This window comes from Capra hircus, chromosome 15 (genome assembly GCF_001704415.2).
Source record: "Capra hircus breed San Clemente chromosome 15, ASM170441v1, whole genome shotgun sequence".
Lineage (NCBI taxonomy): Eukaryota > Metazoa > Chordata > Mammalia > Artiodactyla > Bovidae > Capra > Capra hircus.
The window spans coordinates 42,052,796-42,069,830 of NC_030822.1; the positions used below are offsets into that span (position 1 = coordinate 42,052,796).

Here is a 17,035-nt window from a genome sequence, read left to right on the forward strand (position 1 = left end):
GGAACATGCACATTGCAGAAGGCATTAATATTTCTTTTTCTTTTCCCCTTCCTAGAGGAAAGTATGGAGATATGTAAAATATATCAGGACACGAAAGCAATCCCTGACTGGCTCAGCAATTCTACTTTTGGAAATATATCCCAAGAAAATTATTAGAAAAACTATTATTATTAAATTAAAAGTATTATTAGAAAAAAGTATATATACTATATTGTATATTATATATACACACCCTTGATACAACATAGGTTTGAACTGCATGGGTTTACTCACAAAGATTTTTTTTCAAAAGATATGTATTGCAGTATTACATGACCTGCAGTTGGTTGAATTCTTAAATGCAGAACTTCAAGTATTGAGGGCTGACTATAAAGTTATATTTGATTTTTGACTATTTTTGACTAAGGAGAGGATGGATACCTCTAATCCCCGTGTTATTCAAGGGTTAACTGTACGTATGCACACACACACACACACACACTTTTACCTAAGACAACCCAATTTACCAACAATTGTGTGATAACTGAAATATAATAGTCTAGAATAAGTATTATATTATTAAAATATCAAATATATTCACTTTGTGAACATGAGAGAAGGTATATTTTAAAATGTTAAGTTTTGAAAAAGTACAATGAAACTCTGGCAATAATGATGTGGTCATGTGAAAGCTAGTTTTGTCCAATTATAAGGATCAGATAAGAGTCTAAACTGTGCAGTTCATCAGTTTTCTAAGGTAAAAGTGTATTCTGTGGCTTCTGGCTTGTTATTCGTTATTGCTGATTTTAGATATTCTAAATGTAGCCTGTTCACCATAAAAATAATGAGTAAAGTAAGAATAAGGCTCTGACTCCTGTTGGTTTGTAGATTGAGTGTCAAGGGTGATGCTGGTTACTTCTTCAAATGTATCTCCATACAGTCGGGGTGGTGGTGGTGTTCAGTCGGTCGGTCGTGCCTGACTCTTTTGCAACCCCATGGACTGTAGTTTGCCGGGCTCCACTGTCAATGGGATTCTCCAGGCAAGAATACTAGAGTGGGTTGCCATTTCCTTCTCCAGGGGATCTTCGTGACCCAGGGGATCAAAACCTTTTCGACTGCATTGGCAGGCAGATTCTTTACCACTGAGCCACCAGGGAAGCCCACAGGAGGGGTGGCCACTTCCTATTTAATGCTGTACTCCTCGACCGTGGAACCCTCTGTTCCCTGTCTCTCTTCTCTCCCTCTTGATTGTGATCCATGAATACCGATGCACCTGGTTCTAGTAGGTGATGAGGCTCCGTGTATGTGGTACACAAATCCTTGAACATAGCCATTTAAACTCAACCATGAAGTCACTTCAGGTCCATCCATGTAAAGGTCAGTCTAGTTACTATCCTCCACTGCAGGAAAAAGACAATTCAATCTCTAGTGTATGTTTTTGTGGTATTTTTAAAGCCTTAAATGCTAATCTGTTAAAAATAAGGGTGGGGAGTTCATTGTGCAAATGTGAAACTTACAAATGCCAACCCCTGTGTTCCTCCTGTGAACCAGCGGCCAGTGTCTAGCCAATTCCTTGATCTCTGGCAGCAGGGAGAGAGGGACTGGGGCACACGGCCGAACCCCAAGCCCTGCACGTAGCATCCCAGTCTGCTTGGGTGCATAGACTTCCTCTGGGAAACCCAGGGTCCTCTGGTACCTTGCTCACTGAGACAGTGACTCCCATAAACGTGTAACAAGTTCTTGTATATGCAGACCCCTTGAGAGTGTTTGTGGAAATCCCACCTTTCATTTTCTGTGTGACCTTGAGGAAAGCACTTGAAACCTGAATTCTCATAGCAGAAAAAGCATAGGAGAGGAGGCTGAGGAAAGTTTGTGTGAGTGCTCTGAGTTCGGTCGCTAGCCCTGAAAGTAGATGCCATATATATACTATGAAAATTTATAAAAGGCGGAAGAAAGGATAGAAACCCCATAGAGCTCCAGTTATCCATCAAAAAGACTACTCCTGGTTGTCAAGGAAATGAGCATAAGTTTTGAAGTCAGCTGGACCAGTGTTAACCTAACTGATGCCTCATTGCCTCTCCTCCTCACGCTGAAACTGTTAATGATGGTATCCACCTCTTGGAGTGGTTGTGAGTTAAAGTTAAATAATCTTGTAATGAACATAAATGAATGTATGGTACAAAATAAACTTCCCATAAGCATGAGTTCTCTTCCCCTTCTCTCCCATAGATTATCTTGCATACAGGAGGTATTTGGTTTACAGTATATATACACTGTATGATAATGGAGTCATATGTAGAGAGTGACAGTCTGATTCACCTGCCACACAACAGAGATAACCAAACACCGGGAATACGATCTCTCTCGGCCATAGTGCAGCATGGCCAGCTACAAACAACAGAAGGAAGAAGGCAGAGAGATGGGATATGGATGTGACTCTTCTCAGGGATAGGATTGCACTCTCTGAGCACAGTATTGGTCCACATGCTAACATGAAGATGCAGTCTGTCCAGCATGGGATACAGTAATCTCTGATCACCATTCCCCAAAACCAACAGCAACAAAGAAGTGTCTAACACGAAGTAGTGGGATGTCCCAGTGGGTAGATGGAGCACAGCAGCAGGAACTTGGGGGAGTGATGCTCAGATGTGCAGAAAAGCAGATGGAGAAGGAAATGGCAACCCACTCCAGTATTCTTGCCTGGAGAATCCCGGGGACAGGGGAGCCTGGTGGGCTGCCGTCTCTGGGGTCGCACAGAGTCAGACACGACTGAAGCGACTTAGCAGCAGCAGCAGCAGTCTTGGGACACATTTAGCCCCAGACACTGGGCGGGGGGGTTCTTGGACCAGGATTCATCAACAGGGACTAAGGCAGAAGGTCAACAATAAGAACTTTGATAACAGACTGGATAATGAACTCTCTCTGGTACTAGAAGAAGCTCTGTTTTGGGGTCAGATGGTGATGCTCTTGAGCCCAGGACAGTCTCAGATCAAGATGGAATCCTGGAAACTGAGGCAGGACTGAGTCCCACAGATGAGAGTCAGTTGGTCCGAGTCATGAGGATGGGATGGGATGCGGCAACTGGGAGCCAGCGTGGACCAAACCCTGTTCCTCTTGAAAGCGGACTCACTTGCTGCCACTTGGTTAAACTTTGGGCTAGTCTCCACAGATGTCAGTGGAAATTGCTCCAGAGTTTTCCGAGGGTGCCCCAGAAGTTTCCCTCTCCCTGCTCCTTTCTCTTTGTTCTCTCCCCAGCTTATCTAAATCTGTGTGGGTAACATTTAGCCAAGAAGCTCTGTCAGGATTTTGGTGAGAGGAGGAAACTAACTGTAGGTAATGGAAAATTATATTCAGTGTATTATGGTTGCTTTAATTGGGGCTTAGTCATGATGCTTAATTCATTTCTAAATCTGAAATCTCACTAAAGTGAATTTTCTGTTTAGCAAGAGGGATGTGGATTCAAGATGGTCATGAAGTGCCATTGCGGCCCCTCTTGAAGCAGTCTTCCCTGACTTTCTGTTGAAGGGTTCCCTCGTGGACTCACTGTTTCTCTTCTCCTCCTGACCACAAACTCCAACTCTGTATCATCTCCCTTCCTCTCGGTGCGTTATACTTTCCAGCTAGACCAGTGTTTGTTGTTGTGTTTTTTTTTGTTTTTTTTTTTTTTTTATGGGGGCGATTTTTCCTCTCAGGGGACATTAGGCAATGTCTGGAGACATTTTTGATTGTCATGATGGTGGGGGTGGATGCTCTTGGCATTAGTGGATAGAAGGCCAGGCTACTACAAAACGCCCTACATTGCACAGGACAGCCCCCCATAACAAAGACTCATCCAGTCCAAAACATCAATAGTGGCTCTGTTGAGAAACCCTGGTCTAGATTGTAAGCCTGTTATGAGCTGACGTGATGTCTTAGATTCTGGCAAAATAATAATCACCACTAACAACTAACATTTATCAAACTTTTACTATGTGCCAGGCATTGTTCCAAACACTTTCTACATATTAGCTCATTTAATCTTTTTTTGTTAGGAATGATTGTTATCCCGTTATACAGATGGGGGGCCTGAAACATGAGAAAATTAGCTTACCTAAGGTCACACAGCCAGTGTCTGGTGAAGACCCTCACTAATGGTAAGAATAGTGGTACTAGTAGCAGTGGACTTTTTATTAATTTTCATCAAGCCAAGGGCTTTGTATATTTTGTTTCATCTTTGCCAGGACCTCTGGCAATAGAAGTCTTAGAATACCCATTTAAGGTTTGCAGAACCTAGGTCTCAGTTGAACTTGCCTTTTTTTAAAAAATTTATTTATTTTTTAACTGAAAGATAATTGCTTTACAGAATTTTGTTGTTTTCTTTCAAACCTCAGCGTGAATCAGCCATAGGTATACGTATATCCTCTCCCCTTTGAACCTCCCTCCCATCTCCCTCCCCACCCCACCCCTCTAGGTTGATACAGAGCCCCTGTTGGAGTTCCCTGAGACATACAGCAAATTCCCATTGGCTGTCTATTTTACATATAGTAATGTAGGAACTTGCCTTGTTTTTATGAACGTGTATGTTTTTAAACTTAGTGTCCCTCTCCCCCACTGCCCTGTAATCCTAAGAATGCGAGGATCTTACTGCTGTCCTGCTCCCCGAGTGGCCTCTGTATTCAGCTTGAGTTCTGGCAGTGGTGTGCACTCCCTAAGTGATTAAGGGGCGAGGGAATGAAATGGCAGTGTGTTGGATGCCCATAGATGGACCTGCTGAGACCTCGCTGTGGCTTGGCAGTCGTGCCATGTTTTTTCTGCCCTGGAGCTTTCCTCTGATTCTTTCCCTCCACTGGACTTCAAAGCTGCCCCGTGAAAGGGTCTGCTCCTTATCACCATATAGTGTCCAAAGAGTGTTGGGGACAGGCTAAGAGTATTCACTGTCTGGCCTCTCCTGGGCCTTGTCAAAACAAGCAGGAGCGTCTCATTGTTTATAGGAGCTAAAAATCATGACCATGTTAAACCCAAGATTGTCAGGCACCTTTGGACGTTTTTACAACCCGCTCTCAGACGAGGGATGGACTTTCTTGTGGCTGGATATCAAGTCCCTGCATAATGAAATTTGATGCCACATGATGCTAGGTAGAGATACTTCTTTTTCTTTCTGATATCTGGACATTTTCAGAACTTAGATAATTTTATCCTGTTTACATCAAACATGCAGGTAACTCTAGACTTTTATATCTGTATTATTTCTGGGGAGGTCTAATGTGATTATGAATGACAGTAATTGACATTACATGCTTTGATTAAATTTCCTTTGCTGTGAATCAAAACCTTTTAGTCCAGTCCTCCAGTGCTATTTCTGGACTTCTCTTTTACATACTCCGATGCGTTAGGCAGCAGGTATGACACAAATTCGCTGTCATAAATTCTACATCCCATAGATTAACTGAGATAGGGCATGCAAGGTCGACTTAATGCGAGCCACATGATAATCAATCAAAAAATGTTAGTTGAATCGCATACTTTGTGCCTTTTAGGTGTACGCTATTTGAAGAACCATAGTGTTTCTTGGATGATAATCATAAAGCTGATGTTTATGAGCTGGCTCTGTTTACAGATGATTGTGGATAGCATAGTAATTACATCCCAGGATTTTTCTCCTTCCAGGGTTTTTAGGTGGTCACTAGGACCTTAGAGGAAACTACCGGAGATAGCCTCCTGCCTCCTCATCCCCTAAACAACAACAGTGGCAAACTCAGTCATCACCTGGTCAGCCTGCTAGAGAGGGGTAGAGGGGAGGGAGGGTCTGGATCAGTTACTTGATCCTGACCCCTCTCCCCTTCATTTGGGTGCACAAAGCATGTTGCCTTGGAAAATGCACCCGTAGCATTTCCAGGTATCCGCTGCTCCTGGGCCTTTGAGCGTCCTCGGGCCCCCCCATAGCGCTATCTCCACCACAATCCATACTTTGGTCTTTGCGGTCAGATAGAATAGGAAGTAAAAGTCCTCTGCTTAATTGGCCATGACATCTCCTTCCAGCCTGGGGATTTTCCCCAGGACTGACTCTCAGTGAAGCCATCTTTGTCTCTTTGTTAAGTCTCTCCCCACCCCTGGGACAGAGTGATTTGGACACAGGGTCCTGGAGGACTGATCAGAGTGGTGGGCATCCCCACCAATGCCTCACAAGTTAGCATCTTGGGAACTTGTCCTGAGTCTCCGCAGTATTCTACTAAGGTGCAAATGAACTTGTCCCAGCATCTGCGGAGTCTACTGGGCCAGTGCCAGTACTGGACCACCTCCCAGCTTCATCTGGGAGTGAAACAGATGCACAGGCCACCCCTCACCCCTGGCCAGGCCTTTGCCTAAAGCCCTCTAGCCAACAAACCCAATGGGCCATGGTGGCAAATGTTCAAATACAAGAACATTTTCTTCTTGGCCTTAATGCATGTCTAAGATGGTAAGTTCGTGCCTGGAAATGTCTATGTAGATACGTTCCCATCTGTATTACCTAACCGTGGGTTTAGGTTATCTTTCCTGAAAGGATGGGTTCCCCATAACTGAGACAAGACTTGAAAGCACAGCATGGCCCTCATGCTGTGTCTGGGGCAGCTTTAGGTCTCCCAGCTATACCCATAGTTTGCTGTGCTTAAAGAGATGCTTATGACCTTGAGTCTGTGGGCAGGCTAAGGAATTTTAGGTGCCCTCAGATGAGACTCACTTCTCAGTAGTCTAAGCATCAACCCCTTGAAAACACCCTGCCCAGCTCTGACTGAGGTGTATACCCAGCCTGAACAGAAAAAAACAGGCGCTCCAGATTTCTAGTTGCCAAGAGGCAAGCGCTAGAATCCTGTTTGCTTTGCAGCAGGTCTGTGAGTCCCATGTGGCATCATATTAAATTATATAGGCAGCCACTTGTTCTCAACTGATGCACTGAGCTGAGAGTTGTGGGTTGAGCAGGCAGCCTTCTCCTCGGGAAATGGCTGAAAAGATGCTGTAGCTCCACAGACCTCCGGACCTTGGAAGCTGGGCCTGAAAGCAAAGGAGTGAGGGCCACCGGAGGGAGGGCTCAGCTCTGGGCAGAAGATACCATGATTGTGGCTGAAATTCTAGACCATGGGCTGCGGGGCACTTTGCCCTAAAGGTGGGTCAGAGTCTGGGCGAAGTTGGATGTGCTGTGGTAGGGGTGGTTCTCTGCTGGGGGTGCCCTGGCCACCTCCTGGTTGCGTCTCTTGTGTTTGGGCTTCTGAGATGGCAGATGCCCCTCCTCTTGCCTCTGAAGGTTTGTTGTGTCAATCTGACCTGCATTAGCCTAGCTCTGTTGTTAAAGAGAGCTCTGGAGGGATGGGGTGTATGGGTGGGGGGAGAGTGTGGGCGTGTGTGTAAGATGTTTAGAGGTTGGGGGTGGCAAAAAGAGGATGAACATGGAGATACAAGAATGAAGGACTTTTGAAAGAAAAGATCTACCTAATTTTACTGCTTGTTGTCCTCTGCTCCCTCGTAAAGGTAAATCTAAGCATGCATTCTGGAAGTGTAGTGAGAAGCTTTCGGCTTCCGTGAGCTATTAGCCTGCTAAATGCTTTTCCTGAGACCTAACAGCCAGCTCTGCTCAGTAGCTGGAGCAGGGAGGGTGTTGTAATTCTCATTAGTGACAGTAATATCAACTGGATAAATATCTTACTTCAAGAGCTCGTAATCACTGATGCCTAATGGACCTTTGAAATTCTCACAAATAGTTTGGAATAAATAGATAAAGACAGGGACTGAAATGGGTTTGATTGATGTGCATGGGAGTCCTTGGCAAGACTTTCCACTCGGTTTCCTCTCAGATTAAACATGGCTTGAACCTAAACATGTTTGGGTTTATGCCTGGGCTGAAATTCCTCCCCATGGACCTTGACAGGTTAAAGATTACATCAGTTTTGGCTCTTGGATCCGGGTTCTGAGAAGACCACAACTGATAGAGGATTGAAAAAGGTAGCTGTGAGCAACGTTTAGTCAACGTGGGAACCCGAGGGATGGCTGTGTTGACAGTCTCCTTGGCTCCCCTGAAGATGTGCAGGGGGGACCTGACTCCTCCCAGGGGCCCACAGTGCTTTTATGACAGATTCACAGCTGGTTGATAAATCGACAGACCCCAGAGTCACTCATTTGCACCCTCTGGGAAAGCGCTTGTGTTGAAAGTCCCAGCATCTCTCGGGGGGAAAAAGGGGACTTGAGGGATCCTGAAGTTACAGCTGACTCTGGGACGCTCCAGAGCAGAGCTGGGTATCAAAATTGGGGCAGGGTGTGGAACAGACGCAGAGGGAAGGAAGGGGTGGAGAGAAAAGAACCCAGGCTGATGCTGAGTGAGAGGCATTTTGTTGTTTCATTTAATACATTGTGGAGACCATTGAAAAGGATGATTTTCCCCTTTATTTACTAGATATTTATATATGTTTTCCTTATATTAATTGCCATGTAATATATTGTATTAAATTTCCCTAGGGACTTTGATAGACTGTTATTATGGATTTTTAGAATGAAGTTGTTATCCATTAAGAATATTAATCATGCTTACCCTATTAGTTCCATTTTTTGCTTCCAGATTGACCTTATTCTTAGTTGTTTGACCTGATCTGCCTCCTTATTTTAAAAAACAAGCCTTTGGTTTCCTTCTGCTTTTTTTCACCCAGAATCTAGTTCTTCAGTACCATGAAACACACACACACACACACACACACACGAACTTCTTGCTATAGAGAACTTCTGACAGATACTAAAGTAGCAAGAATACCGTGGTACACACCCTTAAGCCCATCACCCTCTTCAATACGGATTAATCCATGGCCAACCTTGTTTCATGTATGCCTCCCATCTGACCCTCAGCCCCCACCAGAAGATTCTTTTGCAGTGAATCCCAGGTACACCATTTCAGTATTTTTATTTTGGTTATAGCTCTTAAAGATAAGGGTTTTTTTTTTTTTAAAGAAAAACACAATTATTATATTATATGTAGATAAAAGTCTAGTAATTCCTTAACATGTTTAGCTATTCAGTCTCATAACTGTGATCATTTATTATTTTTAGTTTCTTGAAATCAAGATCAAAATAAGACCCATGCCTGGCAATTAATTGATATTATACCAGATCTCATTTATTCCTCGAAATATATATATTGAAGAAACTCACTGAGTTCCCACAGTCTAGATTTTGCTAGCCGTGCCTTGACAGTGCCAGTGAACCTGTTCATCTGTCCCTTGTGTCTCCTGAGAATTGAGAGGTGGACCTAGAACTGATGGTGGTGTGTCCCTTTGAGGGCAGGAGGAAGGAGAGGCATGATGTCTGGTTGTCACTGGTTTGTCAGGATCCATTAGAGTTCATTGCCTGGAAACCTTCATTCATTAGGGGTTTCCAAATCATCGTGTTCTAATTCATCTATTCTGTCATCATTTATCAGCTGAAATGCTTTATAAAGATAAATGTTGCCTCATTAAGCATTTGATCAATGCAAGTATGGTTTGATTTGAAGAGCGAGGATAAACATCAGATATTTTCTCTTTATTCACCAGTTTTCAGAATGAAGGGGTTTCCTAGCATCTTCTAGAGGTGACAGAGAGGTGTTGAGTTTTGTTTTGTTTTTTTTCTACATTATTATTGATTTGTGGATTTAACTATATTTGATGTATTTGGACCCCTTGCAGTTATCCATGTTGATGCTCAAACTTTTCCGTCTTTGGCCAGTGAAAGCCTCTTGGATGTGATCTTAATCTGGTACAAGTTCATACCTAACTGATTTCTAGCGATAAGATGCTCCAGGCTCAACTTGTATATTTTCTGCCTCAGAGCTAGAATTGGCCCTTTGTCCAAGAAGCCCTGATTCCTTTTATAGGGAATGGCATTATTGTTTAGAGCCCACAATCCAGGTGCTATGCATGTTGAACAGCATCTTTTTCCACCTCTGAAAATCCAGCCAAACCACAGTCAACACCACCACTTGTTAAAACTGTGATGGTCATCACCCCTCAGTCATCTCCATCTAGCCTTCACCTTGCCTCCAGACCACCTCCCAGTCTCTGTAACATCCACAAAATACCACTTCTTAACATTCCTGGGTACTTTCACCATGCCACTTGACCCAAAACTTCCTTCTGCATTCTAAAACATTTCATGGGCCTTTTTCTACTGCCTCTTTCACAATCCTCTCTGTCCTTATCAACCCAAGACAAAGGGATAGGTCATCATTTCTTAAAAGTCTCCTCCAGCTTTGTTCTTAAGCTCTGTTGCCTCGCCAAAGTCTGGCTTGTCTCATGAGGTCATCTCTGAGCAGCCCCACTCTCTCCCAGGGCTTGTCCACATTCCTAGACACACTCTGGGGAGCAGTGGGCTAGCAGTTACCAAATGCTCACTAGGGTATGTCCTACTGTGCTGAGTACTTCATGTGTGCTGTGTCATCTGAGCTTCTTTACAGTCTTGTGAGCTAAGAATTATGATTTCCACTTCAGAGGGGACAAAAGTTATTAAATAAGAGGCAGAGCTGGGATTCATCCTTTCTCCAGAGCTCAGGCCAGCTCAGATTGCCTAATCATGGTGCTAGATCCCAGGAGGACTTCTGCATGGATGGATCCACTAAGGAATCTTCCTGAGCCTTCTGCAAACCTGCAGAACTCTGCTCTCCTTATCCTACACTGCTTTCAGGAGTAAATCCACACCTTGTGTGTTCTGGCTCTTGGCTTAACTCTCTGACACCTCACAGACTCATTGTGCTCCAGCAGTCGTCCTGAAAATGGGTCTGTTCTCCTCTCTCCTCTTCACCTGATAAACTCAAACTTCTCCTTTAAGAAGCAACTGAAGCATCTTTTTTAAGGAGCTCCCCTCAGACTTCCACCTCCAGATGAGTTAAGTGATACTGCTTTGGCTCTCCCAGGGGACCATGCTCTGGGAGTGGGTCTTATTTATCCCTTTGACCCCAATTCCAGTAATTTGTGGAACTGGATCAAATGACAGGTTGTACAGAAAGAAGTTGCAGTGGAAGTGTTGGGCAGGCAATCAGAATACCAAGCACAGTAAAAGCATCTCTGATTTACTACAATTTCTTTTAATAGGTTCTCTGTATAGTGCCTGGCCCGGGAAAGTTGCTCAGCAACACTGTTAAATCCATACTTACACAAATGAATGAGTGTTTGGTACCAGTCATCCTTTACTTGCTCACATGGATCAAATGTTACCTTCCTTGAAATGGTTTTTACAGTTTCTTGTGGCCTCTCACTCTCTGCTTCCGTTGTACATGTGTATTTTTGTCCATAAGTTAAATTATGCTCTGGGCCTGGAAGATATATCTGGGATGAGGCTCCCAACGCATTGCCTTGCACGTAGTCAAGACTCAATAATTATCCGTGGAATTTAATCAAATGGCAGGTTGTACAGAAGGAAGTTACAGTGGAAGTGCCGGGCAGGCAATCAGAACACCAGACAGACAGTTAAAGCATCTCTGATTTACTACAATTTCTTTTAATAGGTTCTCTGTACAGATTTGCTGTCAACATGGATTATTGGTTTAGTGGAAAAAAAAAAAAAAAGGACCCAGGGAGCTGCAATAAGTCTTGTGAGGCACAGAGACTGGCAGCATTTTGTCACTGCTTCCAGGGCGATGGGCACAGATGTCTGCTCTAGGACAACACTTTGTCATAATGCTGAAGAGGCCTAGATAATGAGCAAAAAATGCTTCCGCCTAAAGAGCCAAGACCTGTCGGCCTTCTCTGCTCCTTCCTTTGCTGTCTCCAATTCTTGTTTTTCTCTAAAACCCAGACCCACCCAAGATTACCATCTGGCTGTGACCTAGAAGGTGGAGCTGTTTGTTTGTGCTATGTTTATTTCTGCCAGAAGGGAGCACTGTTCAAAGATCAGCCTGGCCACACTGCCTATTCATTCCGAAAATACGTATTAACATGGCCATGCAGCAGTGGGCAGGCCTCTTGGCACATTCGAAATAGTGGGGGAGATGGGTTCTTCAGATACGTGCACAGATAGATAATTACAAACAGTGCTAAGTGAGATGGATAGAAGAACAAAGATGCAGCCATGGAAGGGTCTGGCACTGCCTCTCCAGGAAGCCCTCCCTGGTCCCTCCTGGCGGTGCAGGCCTAGCCTGGTCTCCCTCATTGCCCTGAGCCGTGCCTGTGTTGGTCCTCAGACCACTGAGACCCCAGGTGTACATGAATGTGAGCTCCTACGGCAAGGGTTCGTTCTTTTCTAGAATATGTGTGGCATACAGCAGGTGCTCAATCAGTATTTAAGACTGGGAGGAAGCCAATGAACACATTTTACCAGGCCTCATTCCATTAGATGAAGAAGTCAGAAACTTCCCGCAGCACTGTGATTATAGTGGTGTGATGATGAGTTAGTTCCAAAACTTCTGCTCCGTCCCCAGAAGGAGGAGTCTCTCTTCCAGAAGGGATGGAAGGAGTGACTAATGAGCAGAAGTCTTCAGCATAAGGCCTGGCCTATTCAGGAGCTTGGAGCAAGTTATGTCCCTTCCCCTGCCCCCTAGAAGTTTCCTTAGAGTGGTCTTGTGCTCTGATGCAAGCACCCTGCCCAGCAGCAGTACCAGCCTCCTCTCAGGGCAGACCTGAGCCAGGTCAGGTCCATCTCCTGCTCAGCTCTGAGTCTCCAGCCTGGGCATGTCACAGTTGGGACTAAGGGAATGTCTGTTTTGAATGGCATGGGCTTAGTGTCAGAATAAGATGAAGAGGGTTCTGCAGCCCATCCATTCTGGTTTGCTTCTTCCTTGGAGAACAAGAGTATTTTCCCCTCCCAGATATGTTGCCAAAAACATACCCTTTTGGCTCCCACCGGATCTCCTAGAATTTGTCTCCTAGGGGAAGAGGTGGCAGACCCTGGCCCCCAGATCCCCAGGTGAGCACAGTAGATGCTTTTGCACTCAACACAGCATCCCAGGTCACTTCCTTTTTCAGCCCAGCTTGGTAGATGGTTTGGTGTACACAGAAGGCTCCCCACTTAATCAGGCACCTCCACTTTTCTGTCCCAGGGTTCTGGTTTCTGAAGCCCCCTCAGCTGGCACCCATTGTGGCCTAGAAGTACAGAGGGGTAGCACCCGGGGCCACCTCAGCAGTAGGGAAGTCTCCTGGAGACACTGTGTATGGTTCCTTAGCCCCATAGGAGCTGCAGTTCAGGTGCCCACAGGTAACTGGCTCAGTAACATGGGCCTCCTTCGCTGGCTCTTCCTACGTCTCTGCATCTCTTTCCTCACCCCTCACCCCTTTTCCTGGGATTTCTTTCCCCTTTCAAATGACTTCAAACTCATACACTGGAGAATGGAGACAGCTAACTGGTAGAATCATCTTCCAGAGAACTTTTCAGGAAGTCTCCTACACTTTCTGAACTTTAGCTTCCTCATCCACTAAACAGAGCGAAGAGCCTGTAGCCTGAACCTCACATCAGGCTGTCATCTGGTTCCCCAGAGGCCCCACATTTTGCACTTGCTGGTCCTGCTGCCTGAGCACCCCCTCCCCTCCCCACCTCACCCCCTTCCATAGCTGCCAAATGACTCAACCCTCCAGATCCAGCCGCCTTCCCCAACGACTGGGAACCACCTAAATGTCCAACAGTTATGGAAGGGTTAAGCAATGTGTGTGCATACCTTCTACAGAGGTTGAGAAAGCCAGTTAAAGGGAGAGCTTTGATGGCATAAGGAAGTACAGTGAGATTATCTGGTACTATAAAAGCTGGCCACAGAACTACCCAGTATGTACCCAGTATGGGAGTATGTGTAAGTGTGTATATAAAACGTAGAGAAGCAGAAGAAAACATAACATGTTACCTCTAAGCAGTAGGCTTGTTTTCCTCTTAGTTTTTAAATATTTTTCAGGTTCTCTTAAATTAGCATTTTTTTCTCTTCTAGCCAGGAATAAGTCAACTTGTTATGTAAAACAAACAAAAATACAGCTTAAGTGTAGCCTCTGTCCTCAGAGAGGCTAAGCTTACGAAGAGTGACCAGACCACCTGTAGGGTTCAGTGTACAAAAAACATTGTTACGCAGAACTGGAACAACATACAGTGTAGTGTTAAGGATGTAAACTCTGGAGCCAGCTGTTGTTGTTCAGCTGCTAAGTCATGTCCAACTCTTTGCGACCCCTTGGACTGTAGCACACCAGATTCTCTGTCCTCCACTCTCTCCTGGAGTTTGCTCCAGTGACTGCAGCTGTGAAATTAGAAGACATTTACTTCTTGGCAGGAAAGCTATGAGAAACCTAGACAGCATATTAAAAAGCAGAGACATCACTTTACTGACAAAGGTCCACATAGTCAAAGCTATGGTTTTTCCAGTAGTGTACAGATGTGAGTGTAGTTGGACCATAAAGACGACCGAGCACTGATGATTCGATGCTTTTGAATCACTGTGGTGCTGCAGAAGACTCCTGAGAGTCCCTTGGACTGTAAGGAGATCAAACCAATCAATCTTAAAGGAAATCAACCCTGAACATTCATTGAAAGGACTGATATTGAAGCCGAAGCTCCAATATTTTGCCCACCTGATGCAAAGAGCCAACTCATTGGAAAAGACCCTGACACTAGGAAAGATTGAAGGCAAAAGGAGAGGAGGGTGGCAGAGAATGAGAAGGCTAGATAGCATCACTGACTCAATGGATATGAACTTGAGCAAATTCCAGGAGCCAGATGACCTGGGATCAATCTGGGTTCCACTTTTTTGCTCAAGTTACATAACCTCTCTGGGCCTCATTTTCCTCATTTGTGAAATGGGGATAGTCAGTTCCTACTCATTGGATTGTGGGGAAGATTAAATGAGTAAACGTATGTATTATTAAAGAAAGGTGCTGTGTCTGCGTCCCTGGCACAAAAGAAACACAGTGCGAGTATGTGTTCTCTCACGTCACCATGATCCATTCAAGGGAGAGTTTCCACCAACAGTGGTCCTTCAGGATAAACCACCAGCTGACCTCCAGACAAATCCAGATTTAGCCCACTAGTGAACTGATCCAAGCAAAACACAACAGTGCCATTGTCACTCACTGGCCACCCGCCTACCCAGAGCCCTTGTTTCAGTGGAGTCCACCACTTGGAAATTCCAAGGGACTGGTCCTTGATGTGGCACTTTAAGCAGCATCAAGCCACTGCAAAAATAAGTGCCTGGCTTACTTTGAATTAATAAATAGGAATGCTATAGACACGAAGGTCAAAGAGCCACAGAGAAAGAAATAAAGAAATTTTACTCCGGCGATACAGAGATACAAAGCCAGAGGCCCCGCTGGTTGCCTAGAGCCCCGCTGGTCTTCCCGTGGTCTCTGCAGCTCCCATGTACTCCTCTGTTGCTCTCTCCACTTTGGAAGAATGCTCTCAGGACTTGGTTCAGGACTGCGTGGAGGGCAGAGCATTACTGCGGTGTGGTTTGTGTGCACATCTTTCCCCTCCCTGCCCAGCTGCAGCATCCTCTGAGCACTTCCTCAGGGTGTAGCAGCACACGCCTGGTGTACTGGTCTCTCACCGTCACCACAGGTAGCTGTTCTTCGGGCATCCCCCAACCCCAGAAGGAAAGGACTTGTTTGTCATTGTATTCACAGCTCCTGGCCCAGCCCCTGGTACCAGACATGCCCGTGTGTGCTTATGAATGAAAGAGATGAGCAGTGCCAGTTTCAGCCTGGCTGTCCTGAGTTGTTGTGCCCACACTTCACATCTAATTAGCTAACATACCAGGTCAGTTGCTATGGTCTCCCCAAGGCTGTTATTAATACAAATGCTAGGGTATATGGATGCGCAGAGATGCACACGCATGCGTGACAGCCTGGTGTTACCCGTTATAAACTCCCAGAGGGACACCTACACCACTTTCTACTTAAGTAGGAACAGACCTTTAAAACCAAGAAGATGGTTCTGGTGCTAGATCTAAAGCAACAGCGGACATGGTGTGTCAAAAGACAAAGAGCGGTGATGTGTTTGATTTTGATCATAGACCCTCTGTGCCTGAGCACTGTTTTAAATTCCCAAGGCTTACTTGAGACCTCACTGGTGTTTCCGTTCACATGGTTTTGACAGCCCAAAGCTAGTCAACGGTGCATCCATCTCCCTCTGAGCGTACTTGCAATTGGAGGGCTGCTGAATCACGTGTTTGGCTGAGCAATGAATTAATGTCCAGGGACCATCTGCCTGGCAGCCTTCCAACCCTGCAGAGACTATAAAACTGACCAAAACAAAGACACGGGTGGAAACTTTAAGACTTGGGACTATAGATTCCCCTGTCAGCTCCCATCACAATACCAACGTCTAAGTTTCCTTTTTGGCTGTGCTTCAAGGCCCAGATGTCAGACCCTGGTGACTAAACAGCTATGCCAGGTAGAGCAGAGTGTGGGGAGACCCTGACAGTCTGCTGAGGCCACTCTGAGCTGTTCCCGTGTTTGCCTGATGCTTTATATTATGGCCACTGAGATAAGTTTGTTGTTGTTGTTGTTTTTAAGTAATAAAACTCTGGCTTAAGGGCTAGGATGGAAGGGGTGGTGATTTTGCATTTCCTTTTGATAATTTCACATAGAAGAAGAATGAACCCACGTGTTGTAGGCGGGGTGAGTATTGAGAACAGAACCTGTCCCCCAAGAAAACTGTTGGAGCCAGAGTAATGCCCCCCCCCCAAGATATCCATATCCCAGATATGGATTTTAATGAATCTAGGGATATATTAGTTTACATGGCAAAGGGAAGTTAAGGCTCCAGGCACAATTATGGCTGCTCATCAGCTGACTCTAGAATAAGGAGATTGTCCTGGGTTTTCCGGTGGCCCAGTAAAATCATAGGGTACTTAAAAATAGAAGAGATAGGCAAAAAAAAAAAAGAGGTCAGAGTACCACAATGTGAGAAGGATTTGACCCCCGTCCCCCACTGCTGGCCTTGAAGATGGAGAAAGGGGATCACAAGCCAAGGAATGCAGGTGGCCTCCAGAAGCCAGAAAAGTCAGGAAAATGAACCTTCCCCTAGAGCCTCCAGAAAGGAGCAAACTCTGCCAATGCCTCGATTTTAGCCCAGTGAGACCCATGTTGGACTTCTAACCTGCAGAACCATAAGGATAATAAAT

General features: G+C 45.2%; 1 protein-coding gene across 3 annotated transcripts in view; it reads left to right on the forward strand.

Annotated features, from left to right (window-relative positions):
• The window catches only part of PARVA (parvin alpha), a 168,227-nt gene that overhangs the window by 76,061 nt on the left and 75,131 nt on the right, over nucleotides 1–17,035 (forward strand). The window contains exon 1 of one of the 3 annotated variants that reach the window (XM_018059567.1): nucleotides 7,057–7,099. The exons of the other annotated variants lie outside the window; for them this stretch is intronic. Coding sequence (XP_017915056.1) covers nucleotides 7,072–7,099 — 28 coding nt within the window. The 5' untranslated portion in view covers nucleotides 7,057–7,071. Of the gene's footprint in view, nucleotides 1–7,056; nucleotides 7,100–17,035 lie in introns of those variants that run through there. 3 annotated transcript variants of the gene reach the window in all.